Consider the following 17,846-nt stretch of genomic DNA (forward strand, 5'->3'; position numbering starts at 1 on the left):
CTCATCTTCTGGCACCCCTATAATTCTGATGTTGGTACGCTTGAAGCTGTCCCAGAGGCTCCTTACACTATCCTTGCATTTTTGGATTCTTTTTTCATTTTGCTTTTCCGGTTGGGTGTTTTTTGCTTCCTCGCATTTCAAATCATTGACTTGATTCTTGCGATCTTCTGGTCTGCTGTCGGGAGTCTGTATAGTATTTGTTATTTCAGTCCATGTATGCTTAATTTCTAGTTGGTTCCCCAATATAAGTTCGAGGGTCTCATTAGTTTTCTTGTAGATCTCATTAAGTTTATCGGCGGTTTCTAAACAGTTCTTGAGAGACCTTAAAAGTGTGGTTCTGAACTCTATATCTTCCATTGACAGTTTTGTCCTGTTTCTTTGTCTCCGCATTTTGTTATGCTTCCTAGGTGCACCCCCTAGTGGTCTTTGTTCGCAGTCTTATAGTTAAATCTTGATTGTTGTAGCTAATTCCAGGGAGGGTTTGACCTCCAGGCCAAGTGGCTATGAGAATCAGCTGTGTCAGCAGTGAGAGAACTTCTGTCCTCTAGGGAGGTGCTAATCTAGCCTTTGCCTAAGGCTATCTGGCAAATGCCTCTGTGCAGGACTTGGGTGGAGTGGGTCGCACAGGATCAATAGGGTGGGCTGGAGAGAGCAGTTATGGCGGCTCTCAGTCCTGTCCCCAGGGGCTCTGCCTCTCTGAGTCCCAGCACCCGCTGCAAAGCTTGGAGAGAAAGCTGCACTCGCTCTGACCGAAGCCAGACAGTCCCGCTTCTCCCCTTTGAGTCTGGGTCCCTAAAGACTCGCCTGTATCTGGAGCTCAGCGTCTGCGACTCCCTCCCGATTGAAAACGCCATCCCCGCCCTCCGCCTCCAGCCCGCTCCTCGCACTCCGAACCTCAGAATTTGACTTCAGCACTGTGCCTCCTCTGAGTGTCCGTATGCGTTTCTCTTTCCTCCTAGTTGTAGGACTTCCACTCAGCCAGCGTTCCTGTGGTTCTGGGTGATGTCCCTTCCGTTTTTTGGTTTCACTTTTGAAGTAGTTGTTCAAAGCAGCAAATTCCGGCGTTAACCTATGCCGCCATTTGGTTCTCCCGAAATTTTCCTTTTTATTCAGACCCTCAGAGCATAAGCACTGCTCTGCTCTCTGCAGAGACCACACATCCCCTCATTATTATTGAGTTCATTGTTGACTGTTAACTGTCCCATACCCACCTAAGTGAAAGAAGTGCATGTCTATCATTTTACCTTTTTTCCAGGCCCGGAGATTTCCCTGCTGTGCTTCCTCCTGCTTCCCTCATCTATCAACAATGAATTTCATAAAACCACACAAGTCTCCACTTTTGATTGTAATGTATAGAATGAAGTGCAAAGCTGCCATTCTCCAGAGTATTACTATTTCATTCGTTTGAGATTTTGCTTCACTGCAATTGTCTACACTTTGGCTCAAATAAATTCACAAAAATTCTGCACAGGTTTCCACGTTTTCTACATGGACAAGAGGAAAGGTTCTCGGAAGGCAACAGAGACTTGGAGGTGAGTTATGAAGAGACACACTGGTATCTTAGTCATTTCCTAGCAGAGAATGGACAACACCTCCCTGTGTTAACAAGGTCACCCCGGGATTTCTGACAGAGCATCCCATTCTAAGATGGGAACACAGAGGGTTCCTGGGGTGGAAGGGTCTGGATATTAGGACAAGTGTGGCGTTCAGGGCAGCACCGTTGACAAGACAACAGGAGGGGGTCACGTGCAGGTCCCATAGAAATGAACAGCTGCATCGCCAGCCCTGATAACAGGTCCCCCCTTTGGTATGTTGTACATCCCAGGGAAGCCCCAGCTCCTGACCTGTAGGGGACACAGGGATGTGGTCCTCAGGGCAGCAAAGGGCAAAGCAACAGACTTGGTACCTTGAGCCCCATGTCCTTTTGGGAAAAGCATCCCCACTAATCACCATGATGTGTAAGAGTGGGAGAAGGTGTGTAAGGCTTGTCAGGCCAACATGGACACGTGGAGATGGGCATTAAAAAGGGAAAATCTGTAGAAAAATGCAAAAAACACTCTTGACTGAACATGATGGGAAATGGTACAACGTCTCTCTTCTGATATTCCTAAAACTTTGTGGGCAGTGACTTTCATCTCATCTGAAAGGGACTGGACAGTTAGAGTGGGTTGTGGGGAGGATACGGGCCCCAGATTCCTTTGGAAATTGGACTCTAGGAGGGACCTAGGGGAGTAGCAGGGCAGCTTCTGGAACCTCGGGCTCCCTTTGACTATATGGGACCCTGGAGTCTGGGTCACCTCAGCACCTGCACTCACCCTGCGGCCATGCTGCACGCTGGAAGATGTATGGGCACCTGTGACTCCTCCACGGGCATGGAGTAGAGGACCCCATCAGTCAGCTCCTCTCTGTTCTCCTGTGCAGAGCTCAGGACTGGGAACTATAAAGACAGTTCCCAGTCACCAGGAGGAAGGCCTCGGATCCCTGTTTTGTTGGTTCTCTACCCCTGTAATCCTCCACTCCAGACACACACACATACAGTGTGATCTGCTGAGACCTCCACTGCAGAGGAAAAGGTGTGACAGCCTGAGGGCTAGGATTCCCATTGGCATAGATAAGGAACCCCTCTGGAACCCCATCTCCACCTGCCTGCCCTGTCCTGAGGTCTGATCACCGCAGGACCTCTAGGGGATCCACTGCCCAGAAAGCTGTTCCTGCCCCTGGTTTCTCCCTACAGGTCCCTCTTTGCAACACATTAAGGGGAGGGGATGTGGGCTGCACAGGGAGCAGGGTGGGGGGGATGTGGGGAGGGGGGTAAATAAGGGTGTGAATACCAGGAGGCACAGACAATGGGAGCTGGACAAAGGGTGCCATCCTGTGGGAACTAAAAACCATCCTTCCCCAAGGTGTGGGAAAGCCACTGACAAGTTTTAAGCAGTAAAGTGCTGTTACGTTCTTGCTTTAGGATGGTCACTGGCCGCAAAGGGTGGAGAACAGATTGGTGTAAAGCAACGCTGAGTGAGTCAGAGAAATCAGTTGGGAGGCTGACCATAACCCTAGTGAAAGGGCGGTGGCCAAAACGAAGGTAAAGCCAGTGAGTGGCCAGAGAGAGATGGACACGTGGGAGAGTTCTTACGAAATAAGAAACAGGACTTGGCGGTAACCACAGCGGGAGAAGAGCTGAGGATATTCGCACTCCTGCTTTTGCAAATGGGCGTGTGAAGAGGAGGCAGCTGAAACACTGAGTCCGGGTGGGTAGGTGAGGATAGACTAACCATGCTTTGAGGGAACCGCCTCTTCTGATAAAGTTGATGTTACGCTTGCTTACAAGGACATGTTGCTCAGATTTACTGGCACTGTTTGAAAACTTTCCACTTCTCTCCCTCACTGGTGAATTGTCAGTGTTACAAGTCGTCTATGGATGCACGGACATCGGTGTCCCTGTACACCCCACTGTTCCTAAAAGTACACCTTTCGTGTTATTTGAAGGCCAAGGAGTGTGTTGAGGTAAAATCTACGGAAAAGGCATAGGCTGCTCGCATACATCTTACGTTAGGTTAACGCAGATGGAACTCCTCCGCGGCTCTGAGCACCGGACCCGGGTCCCTCCAGCGCCGCGCCTCACAGACTAGGCTCCGAGTCCCTGATGTCAGCGCTCTCCAGGGCGATGGACCTCACGTGGGTGATGCAGCCTGTACTCTCGCAAGAAGGAGCAGGTTGGCTTCTTCACATCCCGACCCCAATTCCCACCCCCCCCCCACCCCCCACCCCCCCCCCACCCCCCCGACAGCGCCACGTGTGCTCCCACCTGCTGAGAAACAGAGGTTGGCCCTGCCCGGGGCCTTCAGGGAATCATAGTTCTGGGCTGGATGGGGCTCGCCCCATCCCCTTCTTACGCATGCGCGGCTCCGAGCTGGCCCCAGAGGTTCGGAGCCTTTGTCAAGCCCGGATGGGAGGTGAGTGGGGTTCGGAGGCCGCTTTTCAGCGCTCGGCTCCGGTGGCGGCCCCCGGGGCAGCAGTCTGTGCCGGGGCCGGAGCGCGCATTTGTGGAAGGGGCCTCGAGGGCGGACCATGAGCCCATCTCCCGCTCCGGCCGGACTCCCTCCGGCGGCTGCCGCCTCCCGGGGACGCGGGTGCGAGCGCGGTGCTGGCGGGCGCGACGGGCGGGGCGCGGGCCGGCGCGGGCTTCAGAGAGAGCCCGAACCCGGCGCCATCTCCTCCAAGCTGCTCGGTCCCCGCAGGTACAGTGCCGAGCGGCCGGAACAGGCATCCGAGGATCGGTCTGGGGGACCTGGCCCCCCGCGGGATCCAGGTGCCGACATCCCGGGCCCGAGGAAGAAGCGGGGCCTGACCTGACCCGGCCTTTCCGCAGCGCCCCGAGGGCCGGCCGGCGGGAGGACGGGGCTTCTCGCTGTGACGTGCAGAGAGGTCCAGATTGAGGAGCGGGGAGATGGGAGCTCCGAATCTTCGGAACTGGGAGGATTGGGGATCATGGAGGCAGATTGGGCCGAGATGCCCGAGAAGAGAGGTGAGAGTTGCGGGGCTGTTGGACTGTGTGTGGAAGGGGCCCTTCCTCCCCGAAAGGAAATGGGCTGCCCCGGGGAGGTGGCCCTTGGCGGGCGGCTCTGCCAGTCTCCTTTGTCTGGGGCATGGCTGGGCTCCTTGCATGAGAATGCAGGGCTTGGTATGGGGGACCCCCTCTCCCCCTGAGCTGGTGCACAGTGGGTCCTGGAAAGCCACCCCAAAATGTTAGCAGCTCAGGCCAGAGCACAGCCTCAGTCACTTTTTCTCCCACGTTCTTTTCCCCCAGCTGTCAGTGAGTCTGGGAAGGTAGCTTATTTGGCTGGCAGAAAATACCTCCCCACCTCTGTCATTCCCGTGGCACAACATTCGTATTATGTCCGTCGCGCAGATACTGCTGTTTTGCATCATAGAGAACAGGCGCGGAGGTCGGTAGGTGACTAGCCCGGTCTTTCTTGAAGTTTGGTCTGTGACCTCATGTCAGCCCTTTCTAATGGACTCAGTAGAAAATGTTTTCTCCTGACCCATGGCCTGCTCATGAGATTTCTGGAGTGCACCTCAGACCCAACTACTAGTAGCAATTATTAGGAAGGGGAATCTAGTGATCTACATGTAAATAAGCTTGCAGGGTGATTTTTGAGAACTGAGCCTATTTTTCTTATATTAATTTAATGTACATTAAGGTTGGAAATAAACTGGCTTATCCTCATTTCTCGATGAGAGAGTGCCACCTGCCCGTAGGTGTTCTGTCCGAGTGGCAACGTTCCTGGACTTTCTCCATGACCCCAGGGTCAAGGGTTGTCTGGGCTGCCTTCAGGTGCAGTATCTGCGGGAGCATCATTCCTAGAGGGAGGAATCTTTGTCTTGTAAATCTGAAGCACAGCATAGATTTAGATCCCACAGTTACCGCTTTCTTGCCCGTAGCTACGTCTTTCCAGGATTCTTTCTATTCCCAAGAGAAGAGCACAGAAAAGGGAGAAGTGGCAGCTCTCTGCCTCACAGCCAGATCCCAGGTGAGTCTGTACTGATTATTGAAATTCCACCTTATTTCTCAGAGTACAGGCGCACCCTTCTTCTTGATGTCAAGTTCCTTTGTCTACAAGAGCCCATCTGGAGAGCTGAGTTCTAATCTAAGACTACTCGGGTGGCTAATGGACTCAGTAGAAAATGTTTTCTGCTAACCCATGGCGTCTTCTCCATCTAGTTATACTTATTGTCAGTCAACAGGCAGGTAAGGAGCATAATTACCCTTCTTTGCCTATTGTGCTAGTTGCTGAGCTTGGTAACGTAGGAAACTATTTTAATAGAAAATATGGGGCATATCTTAATCTTTAGTTGATTATTCAGGATTCTTTTGTATTTTAGTTGTAATTCCAATTTGGTCCTGGGAGCGTGTCTGTGTAGCATCCACTTACCCTGCCACCATTTTTAATCTTCGGGGTATATCTTAACATTTATGTTTCTGCAAGGGAATCAACATACACATGACTGGTATGTAAGAAATTAAGAAAGCACCTTTCTTTAGAGCTGAAGTGAGTTATGAAAATAGTAAGTGCTCAAAAGTTCAGAAGAGCACTTGAATAGGAAAGCCTATGGAAGGCTTAACTTAAAGAGTTAAAATCCAGCCCTCCAAGATGATGAATGCACAAGTTTAGAAAGTGAAACAATTTTCCAATCTGTCTTAACAAAGGCAAATATTAAGAATTAATTTAAGTGGTGGTTGACCTAGCTGATTTGGCTTAATGGGTAGAGTGTTGGCCTGCAGACTGAAAGGTCCCGGGTTCAATTTCGGTCAAGGGCACATGCCAGGTTGTGGGCTCTATCCCAGTCGAGGGTGTGCAAGAGGCAGCTGATTAGTGATTCTCTCTCATCATTGATGTTTCTATCTCTGTCTATCCCTCTCCCTTCCTCTCTGAAATAAAGAAAAAAAAAAAAGAAAAAATTTAAATGGTGGTCGTACTCTATGGGTGATTCATGTATTGGTCTTTCAACGTTTTGTATGTTTGAAATTTTTATTAAAAGAAGTTAGGTAAGAGAAAAGAGCTCTTCATGATGTGTGTGGCATGCCACAACCCACGATTCCTGAATTAGCCTTTTTCTTTGCTACTGTGATTCCAAGTGTAAAAAGTCCATATTGTACATTGGTACTGTTTGTAAAAGTGACTTCTTGGGGTCCTTATATACTTGCCTGAATTCATTGGTTTCTCAACTGCCTTACATTAGTATTGAAGACTATTAGTCAAGAAGCTTTAAGTTGCAGATGATAAAAACTCAACTCAAACTGATGTAAGGGAAAGGTATTTATGGGCTATCATGACTGAGAAATCCAGGTCTCACTAGAAATAAGCTCAAGTAATAACATTAGGACCTATTTCCTCCATTTCACTGACTTCTTCTTTTCTCTCTGTGGGTTTTCCTCTCAAGCAAGTTTTCTTCCTAGTGCTGGCCCCTACCACATCTAGGCTTACAGCTTCCCACGCTGAAGACCCCAGACAAAGGGCAGCTTCCCTCCTGGTCATTCCAGCAGAAGTCCAGGGGTTAACTCTTTAACGGCTATTAGGCCCATTCTTGGACCAATTTGGACAGACCTATGGAATATACCTGCACACACACATGGAAGTACACATACCACCCATGAGTCAGATACAGTTAATCCTACCTGAACTCACTGGCCAGCATAGTAGCCAAGGAAAATCCAACTACAAGTGCCAGAGGAACACTTAGATGTTAGATTCAAGACTGTTAGAGCCTCAGATAGATTAAACCTTTTATGGAAATTTTTAAAAACTTTTGTCCTTTTTGCATTGCATTAGGTGTGGTGTGATGCTTTGCCTGGACTGTGTGTTTCGTGTATTCAATTTTTTAAAAGTATTAAAGTTTTAATTCTTAGTTGGTTGTAACCAGGTGAATAGCACAGACATATATAAATGTAAAACTAATATTACTTCCTCCTCAAATTCAGTCCCCTTCTTCTCCCTACTGAGGGTAACAGTTTGATTTCCCAGTATATCTCTCCATATGCTCTTGGTGAACTTGCACTCCTATATTCAGACATGTAATGTTTCCTTTGATTTCTCCCACTGCCAGTCCCCAACTTTGGGGTGTTTTTAGGAGGGTTATGGTATAAACAGGATTTGGCTTTTTTTTAAGGGAAATTAATTCACCCGGCCAGTGTGGCGCAGTTAGCTGAGTGTTGTCCCATTTACCAGGAGGTCAATAGTTTGATTCCTGGTCAGGACACATGCCTGAGTTGGGGGCTCAATCCCCAGTAGAAAATGAACAGGAGGCAGCCAATCCATGTTTCTCTCTCTCCCTCTCCCTTCTCTCTGAAATCAATAATAAAAAAAAAAAAACATTTACTGTTTTTTTTAAAGGGAAATTAACTCATTCGCATTAATATGATCGTATGTTTCAAATTTTTTTGCCATGTGATTTTTATAGTTCTATTTACTATGCTTTCCTTGTTTCTTGTGTGTGTGTTTCTGTCTTTTGTGCATTGGTTTGCAGTTGTGTCCCGATTTTTTTCTTCTAATCGTCTGGAAGTTAGTTTTCATTGAGTGTCAATTTAGCTGGGGGTATGCAGGCTGTAAGATCTCAGTCATTTTTCCTCAAAATCCCTTGTCTACTTAGAGATTTACATTTTATTTTATTTTCCAAGGATGATTGTTGTATGTTTTTAAGTCTCAGATTATTTCCGTTTTTGAAAATTATTTTGAAATAATTTAAGGTTTAAAGAAATGTAAATGGTAGAAAGATGTCTAACCTACTAGGGTTAGGGTTAGGATTTACCCTCCATTCATATTCTCCAAAAGATAACACTTTACCTCACTTTATTCTCATTTTCCAAAATCAGGACACTATCATTGATACAGTACTACAACCTACTGACCTTATTTAGACCTCCCAGCTAACCTATTGTTCTTGTCTCCCCCCACCTTTAATTTCTGCTTTTATCCTGTAATTCTTTGTTTCTCTTAGTTTGTTGTTCTTTCTCTAACTTGACCTGTATGCTTTGCTAATTTATTTGCATTATTTTTTAATGAAATGGAAGTGTTTAAAGCTATGAAATCACCTCTGAGTACAGTTTTAGTGATTTGGCATTGGTTTTGCATTTTATTATTTTGACATTCGGATGTTTATTTCAATTATCAGTTTTTGCTCTGTTCTATTTATGCTTGGAATCTATTTAAATTTACTTTGTTACTTTTGCAAATGCTTCATGAATGTTTAAATAGGTGTTTTCTATCCAGTTAAGGCATTTGATATATATTTATTTCAATAACCTTGGAATATTATTCACATTCTGTATGGTTTTATTTTAAAAGGCATGTAATGCCTTGGCTGGTATGGCTCAGTTGGTTGGAGTGTCGTCCATGCACCAGAGGTCACGGGTTCATTTCATGGTCAGGGCACATACCTAGGTTGCAGTCAGGGCACATAGGAGACAAGGGATCAATGTGTCTGTAGCACATCAATGTTTCTCTCTCTCTCTCGCTCTCTCGCTCTTGTTCTTTCTCTCCCTCACTCTCTAAAAAGTAAAAATAAACTTCATATTCTTTAAATAAGTAAACAAAAAAGTATATAATAATACTTATATGTGTTCACCTCCTTACAGTTTTGTATTTTTTTTGTCTTATAGAAACTTAATTCTATGGTATTTACACATAAACCTCAGTTCTTTCTGTTCCCTTACTCAGTCTGTTGCCATCATTTTTCAGTTACTGCTTTTTGCTTTAAATTATTTCCGTGCTTAATTGGATTTGGTGCTCACTGCCAGTCATTTATTTCATTCCATGACTTATCCACTAATAAGGTCTGTATTTCAACTCATCTTCTGATTGGCTAGATTGATTCTTCAAGTTTTTATTGAGGACGCACAAGGAGAGTTATGCAGACAGGCTTTTTTTCCTCCTCTATTTTGTCTACTTTGCCAAACTGCATCATCAACTCATTAGTTCATGTTTTATTTTTAACTCTTTATTTCCCAGAAAAGTGATGTCTCTCAATGGAGAAACTCTCATATTGAACCTAGCAGAGCGCGCATGGCACATAACTGATGCCAGTGGCTTTACATAGAATATTCAGACTCTGAATACTATTAGAACACTTGTCATGTATCGCTGTCACTTTAGATGTACTCAGTCGCTCTGCTCCAGGGCCACCAGAACTGCGGGGGGCGAGGGATGCTGTCAAGTGAAAGATGGTGAACAGAAGTATGTTTTGTGTCTTAGGCGTCCGTGACATTCAAGGATGTGGCCATGGACCTTACCCCCGAGGAGTGGGGGAAGCTGGATCCTGCACAGAGGGACGTGATGCTGGAGAACTATAGGAACCTGGTCTCGCTCTGTAAGGACGGCTTCTCATTGTGCCTCTGCAGTCTGCTCAGGGACAGCATTCCTTATTGACAGTGAAATAGCTTCACAAAGCCTTCGCTTTTCCATTCAGGAGTCATAAAGTCTGAATCCTGTTGGACCCAGAGACAATCTATTCCTGTTCTAGGTTCTTGGTGAACTGCCTATGCTTGTTTTGTATTAGGATTTTTTGGATTGAAGTGACAGAAACCTAATTCACACTAGCTTAGGGGGCAGGGAGTCTTCTTTTTTTCCATTGATTAAAAAAAACCCACCATATTTATTGTAAGTTAAGTAAATTAATCTATTTTTTTAAAGAGATAACATTTTCCTGGGTATCTTTTGGAATTGAGTAACCGTTGATCCTGCCTAATTTTTTTTTTTTTTCAGATGGTTCTGTTTTCGTTTTCCCCTTATCCCTAAGGTGCAGTGCTTACCCCTAGAGAGGGCAAATTACTTTTTAAGGTATTTCTCTTCTTTGAAGTTTGTGGCCTTATGAATTTTCAACTAAAAGCCCACATTAACAGCTTGTCGATACTGATATGGGATAAGTACAGCCTCACTTTCTAGAAATCTGTCATTTCTAAAGTCTGTCCTCAGCATGTTACCCCCCAGCTGTTGTGGTCTACTTAACGTTGTGCTTTTCATATGCGCAGCTCAGGACTCGAAAAGATTGGATGGTATTTGTATATAGATTTTGGTGCTCCTCCATAGTTACTTTCTCTATTGGTAGTCCTTTGATAGAACTAAATTGCACTTTCTCAGCAGCAGTAAGACTTTGGCTTTTTACTTGTACTTGATTGCCCCACACCATGATCTGGAAGTATCATCAAGGTGAAAATGAATACTACAACATACGTTTGCTTCTGTACTGTAGCCCAAATGTTATTGCTCATCTCTGCCTTCAAAATGTGGCTTTTGAAGTTAAATTGGGTTATTTACCTGTCTTTCTACAAAACAGTTAAATCCATTGGCATATTGATGGGAGGTGGGAAAGATGGGGTGTTTTTTATCTGATTAAGCTTGCTCTTACGTAGGCATTGTGAACCTGGATTAAGTGTGGACTTATAAATATTTCTGTCTTCCTTCAGTCATAATGCTGGGCCTCATACGTATCCCTACCTTTCCTCCAGGGGTGAATACTTCTCCCAGCTGCACTGGGTTTCCGCCACTTTCCTCAGGTAACAGTGTTGGAGCCCATCCCCTGGCGATGAAGGCTTCTGTTAATGAAGAGAGGTGGGTTTAGGTATTGGATTCCATTCCCCACATGGGAAAAATCTTGATTCAGGGAATCCAATATATAACCAGGAATTTCTTTTTTCTTTTTTAAATCCTGTGGCTTGGCTTTGCCCTACTGGCTTTATTCCTAGGGTCTCCCCATGTGGCAAAGATGGCCTTTAGTAGCTCTAGGGTTATATTATTCTTCCAATTAGAGAACTAAGGTAAAAAAGGCAGTGCTTCTATCCTAGGAGTTTCAGCAAAGAGGGTCACATGTTGGCTAATGAAACAACGACTAGAACCAGGGAAATAGGTTACTCTGGGCAGTTTGGAGCCTGTGTGTACCTGTGTGCATATGTGTGCACACACGTGTACAAGTGCATTTATGTGTTTGTATGGATGTGGTAAGAACTATGTTAGCCCCTCCCCAACCTCATGTAATAAATTCCCTACGAAAGTGGGTTCTAGTAGCTAAAGAAGGAAGAAAGGAAAAGCAGAAGACAAAAATTCTAGTTACCACAGTCACAACGTGTGGTGCTGCCCCTGGGGTCCTGTTTTCTCCAGTTCCTTCCCTAAGCTGAGGATCGGTCTGCAGCGTCTCTCTGGAACGTCCTCAGTGAAGAAAGATAAGTTCTCCTCTTTTGACAGGCATGAACACTTGTGTTTTCCAGTGCATAGAAACTCCTTACCAGGCCCAGATTCCTGCAGATGTTTTAAGCTTCATGTGGAGGTCCATCTTCCCTCACTCCAGATCTTCCTGTAATTCCCGTCCTCTTTGTAGATCAGGGATTTGGCACTATGCTCTACGATAGATGTTTGCCCATCACAAATAGCTATTAGTAAGTCCCATTTCTTTCTTTCTTCCTTTCTTTGTTTTGAGCAGGGCTTCCAGTTTCCAAGCCTGAGAACTACAATTTGGAGAATGGAAAGGAAACATTGATGCTTGAGAGAAAAGTCCCCAGAAGCAGCTATTCAGGTGAGTCAAATAGATGGGAGTCCTCGGAAATAATAGCCCCGCAGGACAGTGAAGAATTGGCACTTTTCGGTGCTTAAGAAAGACTATATTAGCAGTGCCTACATGCTTTATCCTATAATATAGGACGTATATAATAAAAGCGTAATATGCAAATCGACCAAACAAGAGAACCACCCGTCGGCAGGGGGGCCGGGCGGGCGAGCAGGTGGCACCAGGCCAGCCAAGGCGCATGCCAGTGGGCAGAGGGAAGGGATGGTGATGGGGCGGGAAGGGGGTGGGGGGAAGCAGCAGTGACCAGCAGCGGTGTGATGGGGTGCCTGTGCCAGCCAGCACTGTCCCCTGATCAGCGACCCAGTCGCCTCCTGCAGAGGGAGGCTGGTGGCAGCGGCAGTGGCAGGGTGATGGGGGTGGCGCCTTCCCCTGTTGGCCCAGTTGCCTCCCGCTGAGGGAGGCCTGTGGCGGGGCGGGGGAGGGGGGAGCACCATCCTCTGATCTGCCCGCCTGGTCACCTCCCACAGAGGGGTGCAGGAGTGAGAGGACAGTCTCACAATCCAGGACCCCTCAGGGGATGTCGGGCCTAAACCGGCAGTCAGACATCCCTCTCGCAATCCAGGCTGCTGCATGCACCAATGACCATACTTTTCCCACAGGTGAAAGGCATCTTACTGTTGTATGGGCAGCTACATTTTTTTGCCCTAATTATAAAAAATAGTACATAGCATGATCCTTCTGTGGCAGTAGTACCATTTTCCCCATCTTATGGGTGGAAAACTGAAGCAGAGAGAAGTTAAGTAACTAATTGGCTTTGTCACACAGTTATTATAAGTGTCAGAATCAGGGTTGAGCACAAAATGTGCAAGCCAGAGCCCATGCATGTCATCACTGCATCATCCTGTTTTTTTCAGTGTTAGAGTAGCCTTGCCAGGTTTTAATTTTTAAATCTAAGAACCTGTTCCCAGTATATAGGGTAGGGTCCCTAGGCCTGACTAGCGATCAGGTCCATCTGCAGGGCGACCAGCAGGCAGGGCAATTGGGGGGCAGGGGGCCCCCAGCTGGTGGTCTGGCACCATCCGCTGGCCCGCCCAGCCCCAATCACCTCCCTCTGGGGGGCAGGGTGTGTCATAGCCATCAGCCATTCCGCCTTTCAGTCAATTTGCATATTAGGGTTTTATTATATAGGAGATATATATATATATATATTTTTTTTTTTTTAATTAATTTCAGAGAGGAAGGGAGAGAGATAGAAACAGCAATGATGAGAAAGAGGCATTGATCAGCTGCCTCCTGCACGCCCTTTACTGGGGATCGAGCCCGCAACCTGGGCATGTGCCCTGACCAGGAATCAAACCTTGACCTCCTGGTTCATAGGTTGAAGCTCAACCACTGAGACACACCAGCCGGACTATTTTTAAGATATTTTAAATGTAGATAGCAATTTAAATATATATAAAAGTCGAGAAAAAAATCAAACACATGCTAATATTTTGCTTCATTTTGCCTCTTTTTCTTCTTTTTTTTCAATATAAATAAAAATATAACTACAGGTCCATGAATTTTCACAAGTTGAACACAGCTCCCGAATCAAGAAACAACCTTTCCAGCACCCCTAGAAATACCCTGTGCCCTCTTTAAGTCACTGCCCTCCTTCCTAGAGTAACCTTATCCTAACTTCTAATACCCAGATTAGTTTTGATTTAGTTTTATATAAACAGAATCACATTGTATATACTCTTGTGCCTGACTTCCTTCACTAAAGATTACTGTGAGATACATTCATTTTGTAACATTTAATTATAGTTCATTCTCATTGTTATATAGTCTTTCATTATGTCAGTATACTAGATTTTTGAGTAGTTCCAGTTTTTAGCTATATGAGTAATGCTGCTTATGTATATTCTCTCTTTTGATGAGCACATGTATGCATTTCTGTCGGATATATACATTAAGTAGAATTGTTGGGTTGGAGGGTAGATCATGTTCACTTTTGGTAGATATTGTCAAAAGATCCCCAAAGTACACTGCCAGTGTGGCTCGGTCAGTTAGAGCGTTGTCCCGAGCACCAACTGGTCGCAGGTTCAATTCCAGTCAGGGCACATACCCAGGTTGTGGGTTCAATCAATGCTTCTCTCTCACATCAATGTCTCTCTCTCTCTCTCTCTCTCTCTCTCTCTCCCCCTCCCTCCCTCCCTCTCTCCCTCTCCCTCTCCCTCTCCCTCTCCCTCTCCCTGTTCCCCTGTTCCCCTGTTCCCCTCCCTCTCCCTCCCTCCTTCACTTACTCACTCACTTCCTCTCCAAATCAATAAAAACATATGCTCGGTGAGAATTTAAAAAATGCCGAAACCGGTTTGGCTCAGTGGACAGAGCGTCGGCCTGCGGACTGAAAGGTCCCAGGTTCGATTCTGGTCAAGGGCATGTACCTGGGTTGCGGGCATATCCCCAGTGGGAGATGTGCAGGAGGCAGCTGATTGATGTTTCTCTCTCATTGATGTTTCTAACTCTCTATCTCTCTCCCTTCCTCTCTGTAAAAAATTAATAAAATATATTTAAAAAAATAATTATAAAGAATTTTTTTTAAAAAGGAAAGAAAGAAAATCCAGCCTCACCCCCAGTATATAGTAGGAAAAGGGAGGAGGATTTTATGGTCTCTTCCGGTACTTGTGGCTGTTCTGATACTACACCAAAACTGAGGAAGTGGTAGTTTCTTAAAGATTAGTTAACAGTGTGGCATCTGAAACTATATCCATGGTTTTTCATACTCTTACATTAAAACCTATTGATATTTTCACCCTAGCTGGGTTGGCTCAGTGGATAGAGTGTCAGCCTGCAGACTGAAGGGTCCCAGGTTCAATTCTAGTCAAGGGCACTTACCCAGGTTGCAGGCTCAATCCCCAGTAGGGGTATACAGGATGCAGTTAATCAATGATTCTCCCTCATTATTAACACTAGATTGCCCAAGGAAGTCATTTTGACTGCTTTTTAATTTCAATTAGAAAAACAATTATGTATATAAGGACACAATGTCTTAGAATTTTGTGACTTTTTGTACAATATATAAATGTGTTTATTAATAATTGTAGTTACCTCCCCTCTCCTTCATTTCTGGTATATATATATATATATATATATATATATATATATATATATATATTCTACCTATATTGCCTCAAAGCAGTCATTTTGACTGCTTGGGGAAATTTTAAATAATCAAATGACTCTTATTATTGAATTGAGTAAATTTCTTATATGACCAGTTCGGCTCTGTATTGAAATAACAGTTTTCATTTTTTTTCGATTACCATCACATGATAACATACAAGTACATGATAAATTGTCGATACTTGATAAGTTGCAGTTGCTCAATAAGCTAAACTAGTACTTGTTATTCGAATCTTTATGCAGTGATACTTGTTCTAATAAGTTGTTTATTTTATTTCTTTTGCTCCCTAAATTCATGAAAGAAATGTCGAATAGAAGGGAGTTATTGGAAAAGCTAACGAACATAAGTGAAGAGTGCACCGATATAGAATCAGATGCAACAAATTCTGAACTATCATCTGAAAATGAAGCGGATTATATTCAAAGTGAAATATCTGACACTGAAGATAGCGATGAAGAGTCGATCACCAATGATGAAAAGGAAAGTGCCATCAATATGCCCAGGAAAAGGTGTAGGGTGCTAAGTAGTTCAGACTCTGATGAAGAAACTGAACACACCTTTCAGGAGACCGAAACAGCTGCCAATGGTACTGTGTGGTCAAAATTTAACGAAGGTGGTATTTCTGGAAGGTTACCATCTACTTGTATTTTCAAGGGTATGAAAGGGCCAACAGGCTACGCAGAAAGGAACATTATGGCAGATAATCCTATCAGTGCGTTCTCCCTGATAGTAGATAACTATGTTATCAAACATAAAGAAGTGCACAGAGGAAGAAGGCCGCCGAATTCTGAGGAACGACTGGACAACAACGTTACCGGGAACATGTACTGGGATTTCATATGCTCGTGGAGCCTACGAGGCAAAAAATTTAAAACTCAGTTATTTATGGTCAGCAAAGTGGGGTCCCGAATTCTTCAGGAAAACTGGCGAGAGAAAAGTTCAAGCAAATCCTACGATTTATTCGTTTTGACAAAAGAACCGAAAGAAGTAGGCACCTACAAACAAATAAGTTTGCCTTGGTTTCGGAAGTAGGGGACAAGTTCATTGAAAATAGTCAAGCTTGCTATCAACCAGGGCAAAATATAACAGTTGACGAGCAATTATTTCCGTCAAAAGCCAGGTGCAGGTTTACACAGTATATGCCTAATAAACCCAACAAATTTGGCATCAAATTCTGGCTTGCATCAGATGTTAGTAGCAAATATGTTTTGAATGGTTTTCCTTATTTGGGGAAAGATGAACAACAACCATCGTCAGTGCTTCTCAGTGAACACGTTGTTCTGAAACTTGTCTAGCCATATACAGGCTGTGGAAGAAATATCACGACTGATAACTTTTTCACTAGCATGTCACTCGCAACAAAATTATTGGCCAAACAAACAACTCTAGTTGGAACTATTAGAGGAAACAAAAGAGAACTACCCAAAGCAGCCAAACAAACGAAGGATAACATGCCTCGTTTTTCCACTCTGCTATATAAATCAGAGAATTGTGTTCTTACAATATATAAAAGCAAACTGAATAAAAGAGTAGCTGTTCTAAGTTCTAAGCATAAATTTGTGAAAATTGATAAAAGTAATAAAAAATGTTAACGGAATCTATTCAATTTTTTTTAATATATTTTATTGATTTTTCATAGAGTGGAAGGGAGAGGTATAGAGAGTTAGAAACATCGAAGAAAGAGGAACATGGATCAGCTGCCTCCTGCACACCTCCTACTGGGGATGTGCCCGCAACCAAGGTACATGCCCTTGGCCGGGATCGAACCTGGGACCTTTCAGTCTGCAGGCCGACGCTCGATCCACTGAGCCAAACCGGTTAGGGCCTATTCAATTTTATAACAGCACAAAATTTGGAGTTCATATGGCGGATCAAATGGCCAGAAAATACACAGTAAAAGCTAGTTCTCGTAGATGGCCCCTCCAAATATTTTTCAATATTTTAGATTTGGCTGCTATAAATGCTTGGCTCTTTTACAAAGAAACGACAGGAATACAAATAGAACGAAAAGAGTTCTTGTTTCAATTAGCAGAACAGCTTTCCACCGAATACAGAGCTGCAAGACAGAAAAATTCATCAGAACATGAAGACCCACAAAGATCAACTGCAACATCATCAAATGCAACCCATTTTAACAAACGCCAAATTTGTCAAGTACAACTTTGCCACAACAAAAAAACAAATAATATATGTGAAAATGTCAAAAGTATGTTTGCGGAAGATGTACACATAAAAAGATTTCCACTTTCATTTGCATAAAATGTACAAATAATCATAAATTATTTATTTTTCCAAGTGAAGTAAATTTTTTGTTAATATTTACTTGTTATATAACTGTATTTACTTGTTAATAACTTGTTATATAACTAAATAATATACAAAATATTAAAACTTAATTTTAAACGAATTTCTTTACATATTAGTTAATCTTTCACAATGCAGTCATTTTGACTGCTTTTGGGCAATATAGGTATATACTAAGTTTCAGTCTTTCTGGTGTTAATGTTTCTATCTCTCCCTTCCTCTCAGAAATCAATATATGAAAAAAAAACCTATTCATATTTTGGAAAATACTGGTCCACTGAGTTATGGAGATCGTCCAAATATTGGCACATTACATTATTCA

General features: G+C 44.1%; 1 protein-coding gene across 3 annotated transcripts; it reads left to right on the forward strand.

Annotated features, from left to right (window-relative positions):
* Positions 1-3,877: 3,877 nt before the first annotated feature.
* Positions 3,878-13,671, forward strand: LOC132217975 (zinc finger protein 286A-like). Of its 3 annotated transcripts, XM_059668550.1 has the most exons (6): positions 3,878-3,953; positions 4,239-4,525; positions 5,443-5,531; positions 9,750-9,864; positions 11,971-12,063; positions 13,608-13,671. In XM_059668550.1, exons 2-6 carry the CDS (start codon positions 4,489-4,491, stop codon positions 13,613-13,615), a joined length of 342 nt encoding a protein of 113 aa, XP_059524533.1. In that variant the 5' UTR covers positions 3,878-3,953; positions 4,239-4,488; the 3' UTR covers positions 13,616-13,671. The 3 variants fall into 3 exon arrangements, with proteins under 3 accessions (XP_059524533.1, XP_059524532.1, XP_059524534.1); XM_059668549.1 differs by lacking the exons at positions 11,971-12,063; positions 13,608-13,671 and adding an exon at positions 11,736-11,963; XM_059668551.1 differs by lacking the exons at positions 11,971-12,063; positions 13,608-13,671 and adding an exon at positions 11,759-11,963.
* Positions 13,672-17,846: the final 4,175 nt, after the last annotated feature.

Source organism: Myotis daubentonii, chromosome 16, assembly GCF_963259705.1.
Source record: "Myotis daubentonii chromosome 16, mMyoDau2.1, whole genome shotgun sequence".
NCBI classification, from domain to species: Eukaryota; Metazoa; Chordata; class Mammalia; order Chiroptera; family Vespertilionidae; genus Myotis; species Myotis daubentonii.